The 15,683-nt window shown below is 52.8% G+C and overlaps 1 protein-coding gene across 1 annotated transcript in view; it reads right to left on the minus strand.

Annotated features, from left to right (window-relative positions):
- The window catches only part of TENM4 (teneurin transmembrane protein 4), a 725,358-nt gene that overhangs the window by 367,593 nt on the left and 342,082 nt on the right, over positions 1–15,683 (minus strand). The window contains exons 4-5 of the mRNA XM_037138546.2: positions 6,978–7,271; positions 3,516–3,785 (exon numbers count right to left, since the gene is read on the minus strand). Coding sequence (XP_036994441.2) covers positions 3,516–3,785; positions 6,978–7,271 — 564 coding nt within the window. The remainder of the gene's footprint in view (positions 1–3,515; positions 3,786–6,977; positions 7,272–15,683) is intronic.

A 15,683-nucleotide genomic window follows, 5' to 3' on the forward strand; every position in this document is an offset into this window, starting at 1 on the left:
TATCGATGGCAGCTGCATGCAGCATCCTTGTGACCTCCGCAGAAGCCTCCACCGCTATCAATACTGTTGACAATTACTATTGACTAATGCAAGGCTGGGCGTGGGTGGAGGCAGAGTCCAGTTCCCATGGCTGGAAGTTTCTGGGGATTGTGCTTTATATTTGCATCCGGGTAAGGAGCTCTGAGAACCTGGTCACACATTTTTGGTGGCCTCAACTGAAAGCCCAATACTCTCGATGATTCAGATGCAGCCAGGCAAAGGGCTCAGGCTACAGGATCAGAGAGATCTGAGTTCAAATTCGAGCTTTGCTGACTTGCTGCCTCACTGGCTGTGTTATCTCTGGCAGGTTGGTTGGCCTTTCTGGAGCCTCAGTCTCCCATCTGGGAGATGGAAATACCATAGTGTTGTCATGAGGATTGAAGGCAATCAACTGCATGTGTGCAGCGGCTTGACACACAGTAGGTCCTCGGTGTGTCTTTCCCCTACTCCTGAAAAGCGGCCACACTGTGGTGTGTTGCTTTACATGTCCTGTGGAATTGAGCCCTGTTCTGAGGGTAAGATCTGAGTTCTCATCACAGAGAAAGGGGCCAGCAAGATGAACATGAGAGAGAGGAGGGCCGGGTAGGAAGAGTGAAGAGGTGGGGGGACAGGGAGCACGAGAAGAGCCAGAGGGAAGGAGAGCCTCGCTCTAGCTCAGCTGGATGAGGCCCATGTGCCCTTCACCTCTCTGAGCCCATCTTCAGCTGTAAATTGAGGAGACAATGGTGTGAGCAAGAGTACTGTCAACCTCATCAATGGATAAGAGGGAGCCATTCCTATGGCTCATTTACTGTCAGTGTGAGTCACTGTCATTTAGACCTGAGTGGAACAAAGCTGTTAATGTAACTTCCAACTGGGAGAGAGTGGACATGCGCATGGGCACCGTGGGGTGTCTGAGTTTGGGGAATCCACGTCTGGAGGGGATGCAGAGGCCAGGGGCTCTTTGTTAGACTCCCGTGCCCACCTCCTCCACCTGCCCACCTTCCCTGAGTACCGTGAGGCTTAGAGTGTGGCAGCCAGTGCAGAAATGGATAACCAGGGGGAGAGGGGCACGGCCGGGGAAGCAGGCAGCCATTTCCCTGTCCCCGTTATCAAAGGCCGAGGCTCTTCAGGCTCATTGATTGTGTCATTATCACCCAACAGAGGCTTAATTCAGCAGTAATTCAGCTCTCAGGGAATATACAATAATGTGGGCGGTGTGCACCTCACTCTGTCATGACTTTATGAAAAAGTGATCATTTGTCACCCTAGCAAGATTGCTGTAGAGGAAATTCACTATAACAAGAGCTACAAGAATAAAAATTTTAGAGTTTCAGAGGCCAGAGCTCAAGTCCCTCCTTGCTAGCTGTGTGACCTATGGAGGTTGCTTAACCTTTTGGAGCTGCAGTTTTCTTATTTTGTTCAGGTGGGGGGAGGGTAATAAAACCTGTGTCCAAGGGCTGTAGAGGGAGTGAATGAGACCATATCACTAAAGCAGTGAGCACCGGGCTTGAGGTCTGACAATCAGCAACCGGCTGTGCATTGTTCATGCTATCGCTATCCTTTTCTTGTGCACCTTATCTTAATGTAAGTGCTTAGAATTATAGAACTCTAGATCTGAACAGGCCTGCAGATCATTCAGCTCAGTTACACCTGAAAGGTGTTCATTAGAACATGGACCCCTCTGGGAGTGGAGAGTCCTACACTCAGATCAATTTGGGGAGTGCAGCTTCTGTCCCTCCGCGGTAGTTTATCTGATAGCACGCCCAGTAACATAGTTTAAAATCTCTGAAACATCCTGCACAAAGAAACTGATGTAAATTCCTTTAACCCAGTGGTTCCTACCTTATTTGACCCCAGAGTAATACCCCTCCCACCATCCAAGAACTATTAATATTCTTAGAGTACAGTAAATTCCGATTTCATTTGTATCACTTATTTTGTACATGAGGAAACTGAAGTCAGTCCAGAGAAAGGACCCAACTTATCTGGCGCCACATCCTGGGTCAGTGATGGAACAGAAGTGTCCTGTCTCCTAATCAGACATCACTTTCTCTGCACGAGCCTCACACATCACATTGGTGCTCTAGCTCGGCACGTGGTGTCAGTGGGGAGAGGGGGCGCTGCTGGCTGGGACTGGGCCTGGGTGGGAAGGTAGAGGAGGAAGTGCGGATGGCTCCCCACTGCAGAGGGGGGTAGCTCTTCAGGTGCCGGGCTCATTGGCTGTCTCAGGGTGCTGGATTGGGGTGAGGGGAGGCTAACGCTGCTAAGCCAGCATCCGTGACCTGCCATCCTCCTTCCCCTCAGACAGGGGTAAACCGCCATGTTATCTGGGAGGGGTAGCAACATGGATACAGAATTCTGCTGCCCCTGACTCACTCTTTAAGGAGCTAGATTTCCCAAATCTGACCACGACTTTGCCTGGTCTTCTGCTAGATCCCAAATCTGGAATTGCATCCTGTGGAACCCAGCTGGCTCATCCTCCTCAGAGACTAATCCCCCTAAGCCTTCAACTCTGTAGCTAGAGCTGGGAACCAGTAGGGGGCCCTGCTGCCAGGGTGGGTCTTGCAGTTCTCATTCACATGGCTCTCCCCACATCCCCCTTCCCACCTTTGGGGTCAAAGCACCAGCAGACCCCCTCACTGGACTTCTCAGAAGCAAAAGCCTCCCCCAGGCAGAGGGGCTGCCGTCCCTGGTCTCCGTCACCTTCACTAAGTCTTCACTGCCAGACTCCAGCAGGACCCTCCTCAGTGCAGATGTGGGCCCATGCAGCTGCCCGAGATGGGTGAGGCACAAAACACGAGAGGAAAGGAGGTCCACCCCCCCACCCCACCAGTGGCAAACTGCAGGCTGCCGCTAGTTCAGAGCCCCCCAGGTCTGAGAGTGAGCAGGAACATTCCGAATCCAGACTCCCTTTCCTCTTCCACAGAAAGGCGGCCTTAGAAGAAGGGGCTGCAGAGATGGGTGGGAGTAGAATGAGGAGTTCAGTACTGCCAGCACTGCCCCAGATCTGCAGGCAGGCAAGACCTAAAGCAAACCTCAAGTTTTAAAGCATCCCAACATGACAGTTTTTGTTTAAAGCCTCCTTCTGATCAACACAAGAATCTGGGTGGGGCGGCATCCAGGGCGGTTGCCCAGGACTGCTGGGCCCCTGCAGACTGTGGGCTGCACCAGCAGGAATCAGGTAGAGTCAGTGAGGCTCGTGCCTTAGCAGACAAGCTGTGGCCGGTGGGTTCCAGCAATGCCTGGCTCCTCTGCTCCCTGCTCAGATTAGGGCACTTCCCTAATCTGGAAAGAAAGAGTAGAGACCTAATCTCTGTCATGTTACCAGCGGGTGGGTATTTCATGTGACTGTGCAAGAAGCTCTCACTTTTGACCACGGAGAGCCAAACAGTTTTTACCAATTTCATCAGAGCCCCAAGCCGAGGAGCACACAATCCATGTTGTAACTGAAACCCACACCCCAGTGCCCGGCACAGGCCAAGAGGTCCACTCACCGGTCTCGGTGTTCTCGTGCTCAGTGTCGGTGAGCGTGAGGTTGGAGTTGGCCCGGCTGGACAGGCAGGAGCTGCGGCCCGACCGTGTGCTGCGGCCCCACAGTCGCACAGGGTGTTCAGGGGACAGCACGGTGTCGGCCTCCACGTCGGCATCGGAGCTGGCCCCCATGGAGTAGCCGCAGCGGGGCAGGCCGATGTCTGTGCGGTACAGGGTCCCGTGAGGGGGCGTCACCTCCCCCAGCCCCAGCTCACGTAGCGAGAAGTTGGCTCCTGGGAGGAAAGCAAGGTGAGCTTGGTTAGGGTATTGCGGAGGGGGTCTCCCCGCCAGTGGCCTGGCCCCTCATCCCAGGACTCGCTGCTGCCCTTTGAGCTCACAGTGCTGCTTCATGCCTCTCTTCTGCTGGACGCCTCCTTCTGCCCCTTCCCCACCAGCCCCAATCCTCCGCACCCTCCAAGGAAGGGCCGACTCAGATGGCAGCGCCTCTGTGGAGTCTCCTCCAGTTCCACACCCTGTGCAGAAGTCACTGCTTCTTCTTCTGAAAGCTGCTGGCCCCAGTCACCTGGCACAGAATTCAGGGCCTGCCTCCTCCACTGATGAAGACCTCACCAGGGACAGGGGCCATGCCTTCTCATTCCTGAATCCCTGTGCCCAGAAAAAACAAGCTGCTACTTCGAGGGGCCCAAGAAATATCTGTTAAGTTAAATAGAAGGCCTCGGGTCTCCTCTTCCAGGCAGGGTGGGGACAGAGTGCTTGCTAGCAAGGGGGTTAAAGTCATGCACTAGTTCTGTAGTGCTCGGTCAATTACTGATGCCCACGTCTCTGCGTACCTGGGGCCCCCAACCTCTGCTCTGTCTACACCGGCCCCTTTCCTACTATGCCCCCACCTACCACAATGAGATCACCTCCAAGACTCTCTGTGATGCAGTCACTAAAAGGTTAGTGTTAGCAGGCTCGGCACAGCAGGGGCCTCTGGGCTGTCCTGTGGCCAGTAAGACGTTCTGACTGGTCAGGGTCTGGGCCAGGAGCAGATGTTAAATATTCTGCATATCACCCCTGGGTGCCATGGTCCAGTCTGCTCTCCTTTTTTGCTCTCATTCTAAGTAGGACAAAACTCCAAATTGGAGCTTACAGTCTGTCAGCCTGCTTCCCACCCTTGAAGCACACCACGCTTCCTGCACGCCCATTTGCCCCCTCTGCTCTCCTTCCCCACCCCTGTCCTGTCCATCCCCACGTCACCACCCCCATCCCATATTCCTGTTGCTCTGGGCCAGTCCTCTCAAGGGAGACCCATCACACATTATGAAGAATGACTGCTATGTTAAGTGAAAAATCAAATTTATTTGCAGTAGACAGCCCTGGCTGCCTCGATTTCCATATGACTTGCCCTGCGTACCCTTTTACGCACCCGGACTCAGTGTCAGTGTGAGTGAGCTGAGACATCCCAGGGCTGGAGAAATGCAACGTGAGGGCTGACTCAAAGGGCTTGGGGATTCCACTGAGTCCGCCTGGTGCCTCTGATGTGTGAGCTTAGAAGGTTTATTTTACCAAGCATGAGATAGCTTCCTGTTTGCTTTAAGTCTTTTTGGCCTCTCTCTTGAGGAGCCCAGGATACACACAGATTGACACCCCATCTCACCCAAAATCTAGCTGAGAAATCTTGGGCAGGTGACATCACCTGGGCCTATGTTCCCACTTTTACGATGGGATGATAATCTATGACCTGCTACCCTTAGGATTTTTGCGGACCCAGGGAGGTCGTGGGAGAGAGAGTATTTTGTAAACAGCAATGCTCATGCCTGCCTATGAGATGAGAATGCTTCTCACTTGTTATTTACAAAGATAAGAAGGGGCTCCTTCTGCAGCCTTAGGTGCTCGGGTGGCGTCCAGGCCAAGCTGGACCTGCCAGGGCTCACTGAGCTCTATCACCACGGACAGGACAGAGCTGAAGAAAAGCTTTGATACTCTTCCGTCCCTTCCCCTCGGTGAGACCCAGAGATGACAATTAGTAGGAGGCCACATTTTGTAGCATCTGCTCTGTGCCAGGTACTGTGCCAAGTGCTTTATTTGTAGTCCTTGTTAATTCTGACCCTCCTCCCATCGCCCAAGGGAAGAAGCTGAGAGTAGTAACAGTGGCATTGTCTGAATTCAAACCCAGGTCTAATGCCAGCGTTTGAGCTCCTGCCCATAAGCTGGGAAAGAGAGGAAGAACCCTCATCTTTCAGGCTTGAGAGGCAGCCTTGCTAACAAGTCAGCTTTCATGTGCATCAAGGCCTGTGAGTAGGGAGGCAGGAGGGAACAGTAGGCTGTCAGGCTGTGTGGGGGGAGGTGTGTGTGCCCAGATCTTCTTACCTCTGTGATCCTGGGCAAATGAGTCAGCTTGGTGGTGTTGTAAGGATTAAACAACAAAGTCAGAACATACATAAATGACACAACACCATGCCTGGCTCACCCTGTCTGTAGAAGGGGAGTGGACAGGGCAGAATCAGGGAGGGCTGCATGGACATGCAGGAATTGTAGGGGCCCATCCTCAGGCATCAAAGAAGGCTCAAGGCACCGCAGGCAGAAAAACAGGAAACGCGGAGGCACCAGGGGAGCGAACGTGTGTCCTGGCAGGTGTGGAAATAATGAGCAATCTGGTGGGTCTGGAGCATGGGTGGTGAGGTGGAGAGGCAGGCAATAAAATCCTCCAAAAAGACAAATGAATTTGAGGAAAGCCCTCCTAAGCCAGGTTCAGGGCCAGGGGAAGCCGTTTCCAACTGCATTCTATCTGCAGTGCGGAGAACAGTTGATGGGGGACAGCCCTGGGCAGGGAGAGTTGCGGTCCACCCTCCCAGAGAAATGGTAGTGGCCTGAACCGGAACAGCGGCAGAGGGGTGGAGAAGAGAGATGAATTTGAAAGGTACTCTGGAGTCGGACAGACAGACGTCAGTAATCACGGTGTGCGGGAAATGAAGGGCTGGGAGCCAGGATAGTGCCCAAATGACCAAGTTTTTAGCTCTATCTCAGAAACGGCTGCCACTCAGGGTCAGGGCAGTGCTTGGCACAACGAGGTGCTGTTTGTTGAATGAATATGTAAACAAATGACAAAACTGATAAACTAAGACTTTTTCAGCACTTGGTGGTATCAACTTACCCGTGAAACACGTCATCTCGTTGGTCCCCATAACAATTCAGTGCTGTAGGGAGACCACCCCTGCCCACCCAGCGGGTGAGGACTGAGGCTCAGAGGAGAAGCCTGAGACTCTGAACTCAACCCAGGCCCCTGACAGCACACACAGAGCCCAGTTCCAAACCACCTCATTACGCCTATGAAGTGGGTGACCACGAAAATGAAGGACCTAAGAATGAACTACAGGGAAGGCTTTGCCACATTAGCAGACTTGGTGTTGACGCAGCGCCCAAACCCCTGGGCACACCTGCGCCCACAGCCGCCCCGCGCTCTGCCCGCGGCCCGCCCTCACCTGTGCGGCAGAACTCCTCGGCCTCCTGAGGCACCATGTCCTTGATGCGGCTGCCGTAAGCGAGGCGGGCATCCTGGTCATAGGCCTTTAGGGTCTCGCTGGAGCTGTAGGACTTCTGCGGGGCCTTGCCCTCCTCGCTGTCCGCGGAGGAGCCGGTGTAGCGGCGCTCGGCATCGCGGCGCCGGGTCAGCGAGCGGTATGGCTTCCTCTCCTTCACGTCCATGGCCTCCGGCCCACACTCCTCCACATCCACGAACAGAGTCCTCGCCGCACTCAGGGCTGAGTGTTCTGGAGCTGGGGAAACCAAAGAAGGGGCATGAGCTTGAGCCCCAAGACGCAAGACCCTGGACCTCGATCCCCCCCGCAATGCTGCGGAGCGGGGCCTTGGGCTCCGAGAGGTGAGGGCAGCCTTCGAGACCACACAGCCAGAGGTCCTTGTATCCAGAGTCGCTACTGACGAATCCGTCTTTCTGCTCCTTTGCCTTTTCACCATGAAGATGCCTCAACCTGTCGCTCCAGCGGCGTGTGTCAAGGAAGCCAAAGAAGGCCACTGGTTTTCCTAATCCTGGCAAACAGGAACCACGTGTTTGTTCCCATCACGTCCCAGCTGCTGCAGGGCCTGACATGCACCAGTGGTTCCTTAAGAATTTGTAAAATGAATGACTGTATCTATTCATTTTGGGGTAAGCACTTTGCATTCGTTATCTCATTAAATCAAATGAGCCAAGGTGTAAACAACCAATCCACACTATCAGCACCAGATAATTAATCACTTGCTTATTGTTTGTTTTCTTCCACTAATACATAAGCTCCATGAGAGCAGAGGCTTCACCTGTTTTGCTCACTCCTGATCTATTGCACCGTGAGCGAATCTTGCCACACCTAATACACATTGGGTTGATTAACTGGCCAACCAATCCCCATCTGACAGTGGGGACAAACATTTAAGGCCACGAGGTGGTAAGTAACAAAGCCAGAACCTGAGCCCAGGGCTGCTGGGCCCTAAAGCCCAAGCTTTTCCTGTGCTGTTATGTCCCCTTCTCACTCTCACTACACAAGAGTAACCTTCCGGCTAGGCCGGCTCTGATGGCCACGCAGACCCGAGAGCGGACCCCTCACCTCCAGACTCCCATCTCGGCACCTGGAGCAGCTACAGTGCCTGCCCCATACGGCTGGGTGTTGCCGGGGTGTCTGGTGGGAAGCTCCTAATCTCCCTTTTTCCTCTTTTCCTCACCTTGACCCTTTCACCCTAGACTGACACCCCATGATTTTAAAGCTGTCAAAACACCCTCTTTATCCTTCCAAATGTTTTCCTCTGGCTCTGGGGTAGCCAGCAGGTCTGCTCAGAAGGAAAGTAGAATATCCCGCACAAAGTCTGATGAGAGCTCTTGTGCTTCTTGACACATACAACCTACTCAGTTCTTTCTGCCATTGTTCCACTTGTCGGAGCAACATGGGTATACAAAACATTCCGCCGCGTAACTGTCCTTCCAGAGGAAGCACAGGGTGAGAGCAGCAGTGTCGGCATGGGGTCCCGGGGTGAGGGTCAGGCCGCCGACGGCCGGGGCGCTGGGCCTGTGCAAGAGCGCAGTGGCCGCCCAGTGCCGCCAATGTTGCGACACAGGACTAGGGGTGTCTCGTGATGTTTAAAGACAAGCTGGAAATGTGGACTTAGATGTAAAATGTATAACTTTTAAATGCTATCCATTATTATTTTTTTGAATTTCAAAATACTTTACAGGCCAAACAAAACATACCGATGGGTCATTTCAGTCTGAGGACTAGTGGTTTCCAAGCCCTGCATTTAATCAGGGACACCTGAGGCATCCCTTCAGCCTGCACACGCTCTCTCCCTCCCAAGACCCCAGGGCTCTCTCCTGGGCGGGTCTTGCCTCGGCTCCAATGCAAACTCTGTCCTCCTTAGAGAGCTCTCTAGACCAACTCACATGGGTGACATGTCCTAACCCGAAAAGCTGCCTCACTTTGCTCAGTGAGGGAATGCCTGAGGTTGCCACTGGGTGTCTTGGGACTTATCACGGGCCCCAAGTATCCACTGTAGACTTTCCTTTACATGTTCTCCATGATTTTAAAGGAATGCAAACACTTGCGATTTTATTGGTGCCTTGTAGTAACCTTGAAGCATATAAGACAATGACTTTCACCCCCATTTATACATGAGGCAACAGTGACGCAGTGGCATTCAATCTCCTGCCCAAGGCTGCAAGATGCCTTAGTGGCAAAGCCAGCATTACTAAACAGACGACAGTGCCTTAGGGTTGTAGCCAGAGCCAATCGACATGGGAGGACCAATTCTCAAAACAGCCCTGGGAACTAGTGCTGGGACAGGAGTATGACCCAGGATACAGGGAAATCAAATCTTACTGCGGCCCAAGCTGAGAGCTCTGAGCTCTGACCTCTTGGCAGGGACCGACAAGATGACGGTGCCCTGAGTGCCCCAGGGGAGGGCACAGGGAAGACTGGTGATGCTGTCTTTTTCAAATTCATAATTAAAAAAAAATCTCACACTGCAACCCGAACACACATTTATGTATGTGAGTGTGTGTGTAAATATGTAAAATTGAAGTAAGATTCACACCAAAGTAGAATGAGCAATGCGCTCCAACATTTCCTATTTCATTCTCTTTCAATTTTTTTAAAGGCTGATTGTGACTCCCCAAACTGATGACCCAATAATAGCCTTTGACCCAAAGCACTGTTCTAGTCTGTTTTGGATGAGGATTTACGGTGACTGCTGTCTAGCTCCTGTGACCTCTGGCCTTTCACCTCCGACCCACCCCTGGGTGACAGTTACACAGCTCGTGAGTGGCAGAGCCACAGTTCTGACCCAGGCAGTTGAAGTCGGCATGTGGATATGACCGCTAGAAAGTGCTGCCTTTACTCACTGTGCACAGTGGATTTCCCAAGCTCAGAGCACTGCCTTGCTATGGCCCCCCTCGCAGCCCTGCAGAGACTTCAGGGTGAGTTCCAAGTTCTTGGTCAAAACGCTGTTCTGTGTCCGGCCTGTCTCACTTTCTCCTCACTGAGTCACTTTCTGGACCTTAATTCTGTGATCTCTCCACCTCTGTGCATGTTGTTCCATCATAGGATGTCCCCTGACCGTTGTCTACCTCTCTCCTGGACCGCGGTTCCGGGAGGGCAGGCCCGGCGTCCACGGAACTCATGATGTGTCTGCCAGGAAATGAATGGATACAGCTCTTCTCACCAGTCAGTCTTAAGTAATATATATATTGGTAGTTCAATGGAGGTAAATAGTATGAGGTACATCTAAGATGGAATTCAATGCATTGCTTAGAGGTGTTTTTTTTAGCATTTTAAAGGCAGCTTGGGTTTGAAGTGCATGCCCCCACTTAGCAGCTGTGTGACCTAGGACAAGTGATTTAACCACTCTGTGCTTCAGTTTCCTCATCTGTGAAACAGCACCACCTCTTGGGGGTTGTTCTGAGGATTAAATGAATGAATACATGGCCCTGAAACACAGGGTCACCGATACCTATGGGTGCTGAATATGTGAGCCATTATTACTATCAGAAGAAAGACCCCACATTTTATTTTTAAAAGGTACACTTTAGAAGTCTCCAGCTAGGTGTCAGTTATAACTGGTGAAGAAACAGCTGCTCAGAAACATATGTTAATAAGGCCGAGACACATTTTAGGCTGTTAAACCGGCGGACGGCGGTCTTCTTATCAGCGTGTGCCTGCTGACTGGAGACGCTGGCTGCGAGGCAGAGGCCCAGGAAGGGCAGACTGTTGAGGACACAGCCCCAAACTCCTGTCTTCCCTGTCACTAAGCAGAGGCAGGGAAAGCACGTGCCTTGCTCCCATTTCCTTTTTGCCCTTTTCCTTTTTAGGCTTACCGGGTAATTCAGTAAATATTTATTTTCTCCCAGCAGAGGGGTGGTCGGTCACGGTTCATATGGCCTTTACTAGAGAGAGAAAGAAGGGGTTGGGATGTGAGACGTGGCAGTGGAGAGAAGGTCCCTGGAGCAAGGGTCTGCAGGCAGTGATGCTGAGACCCCGGCAGGGGGAGGGGAGAGATGTGGGGAAGGGTGCCGAGCTCAGACCCTGTGACCCCACCCATGGGCTGGGGGGCACTGGCACATGTGTGTTGGAACACGTCAGTCCCTCCTTACCTACGGACCAGTGGTCAGCCTCTAAATCCACTAGGCTGACTCGTTGTAACTAGTCCTCCACTTCTCACAGCCCACGGGACAACCCGCCACCCCCACTCTCCTCTCTCCCAGGCACTTTCCATTTCCGCCCCACGGAGCTGCCAGCGGTATCTCAGACCTCCTCACTCTGAGCCTCCACAGATGTTGTTCACGGGGTTCACCAGAGGGAGCCCCTGAAGGAGGTGGGGGCGGGAGGGTGTGGGGAGGGGTGGGAGTGCTGCTTCCCTGCTCTCTCCCTGCTCTGTAGACCTTCGTACACGCCATCTCCCACCAGGTGGCCCCGCTTCCAGGCCTCCCGCTCTACAGGGCTCTGCGAACACCCTTCCCCGCTCCTCCCTGCTCCCCCCTGCCCTCCCCATTCCAGTCCCAGGAAGTCCCAGTCTCCTGCTGCAGATCGACCCTGGGTGTCCCACCATCCTGGTTGGCTACTTCACCTGCCCACACCTGCACCTCTTTATTCTAGTCTGCTCATTTAAACCATCTGGGGTGAATTCCATTTCCCGTGGCGATCCTGCCCTGGGATGCCCCTTCACCTCTTACTCTCGGGTTCACTTTAAGTAACCACAGTTATCATCACCGTTGAGCTAATGACACCAACAGCTCTTGCTTACTCAGGGTGCATGACAGGCCACGCACTGGGTGAAGTGCTTTGGGTAGATGTCACCACTGAGTTGTCACCATTCCTAGTCTCTGTATTGGTCCCATTTTACTGATGAAGAACCTAAAGCTTAGAGAAGTTAAATAATTGGCTTAAAACCACACAGGCGGGAACTGAGTCAAGAGCTGGATCCATGCATTGCCAAATCTTCCTTCCCACAGCCGTCTGCCATGCGCAGTGATAGACAGAATGAGCTCCAGGTTTGGAGCTGGTCCGGCTCGCCTCCGGCCACTTTCTGGCTGTGTGGCCCCAGGCAAGTCCCTCTTCTCAGGACGCTGAGTTTGTTAGGTGCTTTGTAAACTGCAACCCACCTTGTTTGTACAGGCATACGGGTTGGAGAACTATTGCTATAAGCCACCATGATCATCTTCACTGCTTTGGGGTTCTTTCCAACCAACAATCCTATAACTGCTTGAGACATGGAGGAAATCAAGCAGTCGAGTATGTGCTGGGAAGCCACATGGCAAACATACCCGATGAACATGCAGGACTAGCAGCTTAGTCATTGCAGGCCTCTGGCTAAGAAGCATGAGGGTCTGACTGTGGCCCCAGCTGAGGTTTACAGCCAAGACCAAGGGCCTGTGGCCCCCAAGGGAAGATATTGGTGGAGACCCTGTATGTGCGACATGGGGGACCCTGGCCTGCTCTCGGGGTGTGGCTTGCTGAAACCCTTCTCCAGGTAAAACCCGAGCACCACACAGGTGCCTTCAGAGAGTGCATTTCCACACCCAGTTACAGACTGGTCTTACGTGGGGCACTGGGCCCACAGATGAGCCGGACGCCAGCCCCTCAGGGGCAGCTCACTGTTTCTTGGGGTGTCAGCCACAGGGAACAAGGATGAGAGCTGTGACAAAGCACGGACTGCAGGCAGTTTTACAGGTCGCTCCTCGTGCTGACATGGGGGCCATTTCTGGGGCCCGTGCGGAGAAGGAGAGTGGACTCGGGACAAGGCACAGGCAGAGCGTGGGTGCACTGACCACTGTGCTCTGTGCTGGTCACGTAACCTGCAAGGACCCTGCTGACCTCTGGCCTGGGAGAGCAGGCTATGTGACCCGGCAGAGGGGTCACATTCACACAGCCAGTGACACCACTGCGACTGCCTCTCAAATCCACATTTTGGGTTTTCTTCTTCTTTTACACGGAGCTGGGCTTGGGTGGATCTGGAAGGTCTGAACAGGTGCGTGAACGCGGGGAGGCCTGGGCGCCCCAGAGTGGTGATGGGGGTCGGGGGAGCATTTCAGACAGGAAAAGAGGCGGTAACAGTCGGACACCCGCTGCCAGTCGAACACCCACTCATGTGCCGGGGGCTTTGTACGGATTACTTCTAATCCCCACAACACACATGCAGTTGGATAGTACCCCCTTACCTTATATTTCCTCTTGTGTTACAAATGAGATAACAAGTGCAAAGAGAAGGTGACCTGCTCTAGATCACATGTCAGGGTCTGGACTTGAGCCAGAAGAGAGTATTTAAACCTGAAGAAAGGTGTTCTACACCTAGTACCGTAAGTTAATTCATTTGGCAAATAATTGCTCAGGACCTTTACTATCCTAAATGCTACTGGAAGAAGCATGGAGGTAACACGCTGAGCCCCCTCCGCACCCGTGCCCCTCCCCTCCTCCCTACAGCACTGAAGCCTACCCGGCCGTTCCAAGTCTTGTGTGAGGCCTCAGTAGACAAGACCAGGGAGCTTGCTACTCCCTGGAATTTCAGAAAGGGAGTGGGTGACCCAAACTGGGAGGGAGGCAGGAGGAGGTCACCACAGGCCCCTAAGCCAGGCCCGGTGAGACAGAGGTAAAGACACAATCAGGGACCACTGCGCAGAGAAAGTGACACCTGGACCACGACCCGAGGATGTCTTGAGGAGGCCGGCCGGGCTCGGCAGCTGCGGCGAGGAGAGAGAAGTCTAGATCTGAGGCTTGCCGCCTTCTCCGACCTACAGTAAACAGACACTTACTTCACAGTCCAGTACACACGTCAATCTACACGTGTCTAACTAAAACAAAAATCCCAAAAACTATGCTTAACTCTTCCTAAAGAGTGAAACCTGATATCTTCTATTTCACTCTAGCCTGCTCAAATAGAATTATGCGTGGCTTGCCAACCCGCCATTTGAAAACACCTCCCAGGTAACACTGTGGATGAAAGTCAGAGGTGGGAGGGCATGTGGGGACAGACAGGCCCAGTCATTCCTGAGCTCGAGATTCCAGGGAGGGGAAGACGTTCAACATAAAGCTTGAGGGGCAAGGAGTGAGCAGCCTGGTAGAAAGAAAAGGAATTTCCATGAATGATTGTAATACAAGTGGACAACGACCTGCAATCGTGCATGTGGCGGAAAGCCTTGATCTTGAGATAGCTGTGGAGCCTGTGGGCCAGCTGTTCCTCCGGGGCTGCGACGGGCAGCAGGGACGGGTGGGGAGGGGGGCCGGGATCAGGCCTGGAAGAATGGCAACGGTGCAGGACTGAAGGAGAGGAGGGAGATGGGCCAACAAAGCTTTTGATGTGCAGGGAGAAACTCAAGGAGCAAACTTGGGCCCTTTACCTGGGCTCCAGCAAGGTTTATGAGCAGCAAGGGCCTGGAACCTTCTCAGGGAGACTTCTTCAGAGGCACAGCACCGCTGAGGTGCCCCTGCCCCCGCCAGGGCTGTTGGGGGACATGGGGGCTGAGACCACCCTGGGCTCCCTGAAAACCTCGGAAACAGCCAGGACAACCAAGAAATTGCCTGGATTCCTACTGGACTGAAGGTTTAGAAGTTTTCCTTAACATAAGCACATGGTGATATTTTTAGTTGTTTGTGTGTCAGAAAGGGCCCATAAATATTTCAGAGCTAAAATGTGTTCTTTAAAATACAAGCCCTGGGCAGTATCTGTGCGTGTCTATGTGTGTCAAATCATCATACGTTTTTTGGTGCCTTAGTCCTTTGAAATCTGGTCTTGCACATCCTTTGTTTTAAACTCCAGTGTGATATGAAGGTGAATGGGGTAGAAAGGGCACTCATTCTATGCCAGATACTGTGTTGAGCAGTTTAAAACAGAGAAGTGGGCATCATTATACCCACTTTACAGACTTGGAGATTGACGTTCAGAGTAGCAAAGTGATGCTCAAGTTCATACAATATGCCCAGACTGGAGTCTGGGAGATCGGGCTCCCGAGTTCATACTCCCTGTTGCACATTTCTCTGGCCCTGTCCCTTTAGGGAATTCCTTGCCTTTTTAAACAGTCACTGTTATAATAACAGTGACTAATGGCAAGCTCTTCACATGCATTATCTCATTTAATACTCACCAAGTCTTTAAACCTTCCTCACTTTATAGATGAAAAGCCCAGGGTTTAAAGAGGTTAAGTACCTTGCCCCGAGGCTCACAGCAAAGACATGGCAAAGCCTGGGTCTGTTGGACCCTAAGGTTTCAAGGTTTGAATCAGAACCTGCACTGCTTCCTGTCCAGGTCACCCCTTATTCTAATTTGCTTAAATGCTCTCTGTGTTCTTTCCTTTTTTTTTTTAAGCAGTATTAATTTCTCAGATAAATGAATTAGCACCTGACCTGGGCTTCTGGGAGAAATACTTTTCCAGCTGCTTCTTAAAGTGGGCCCTGCACAGGAGGGCAGCACCGTGGGCCTGGGAAAGGGCTTCCTTGGGCTTGAGGTGGAATGTGGCCATGTGCCCAGCCTGGCTGTGGGGACTTCCCTAATCAGCGGCTGGCAGGCAGGTGACAGATGGTGCTGCTGCCCTCAGGGGCCACCTCGCCCTTCTGTTGCAGGGCTGGTCACAGGCCAGGGTTTGCAGGCGGCAGTCGCTGTGCAGGCATTGCTCCTCTGATCCCGAGTGGGCAAGCTCTTCCCAGAGCTGCCCCACC

This window comes from Artibeus jamaicensis, unplaced genomic scaffold (genome assembly GCF_021234435.1).
Source record: "Artibeus jamaicensis isolate MK-2021 breed Jamaican fruit bat unplaced genomic scaffold, CSHL_Jam_final contig_64, whole genome shotgun sequence".
Classification (NCBI taxonomy): Eukaryota; Metazoa; Chordata; class Mammalia; order Chiroptera; family Phyllostomidae; genus Artibeus; species Artibeus jamaicensis.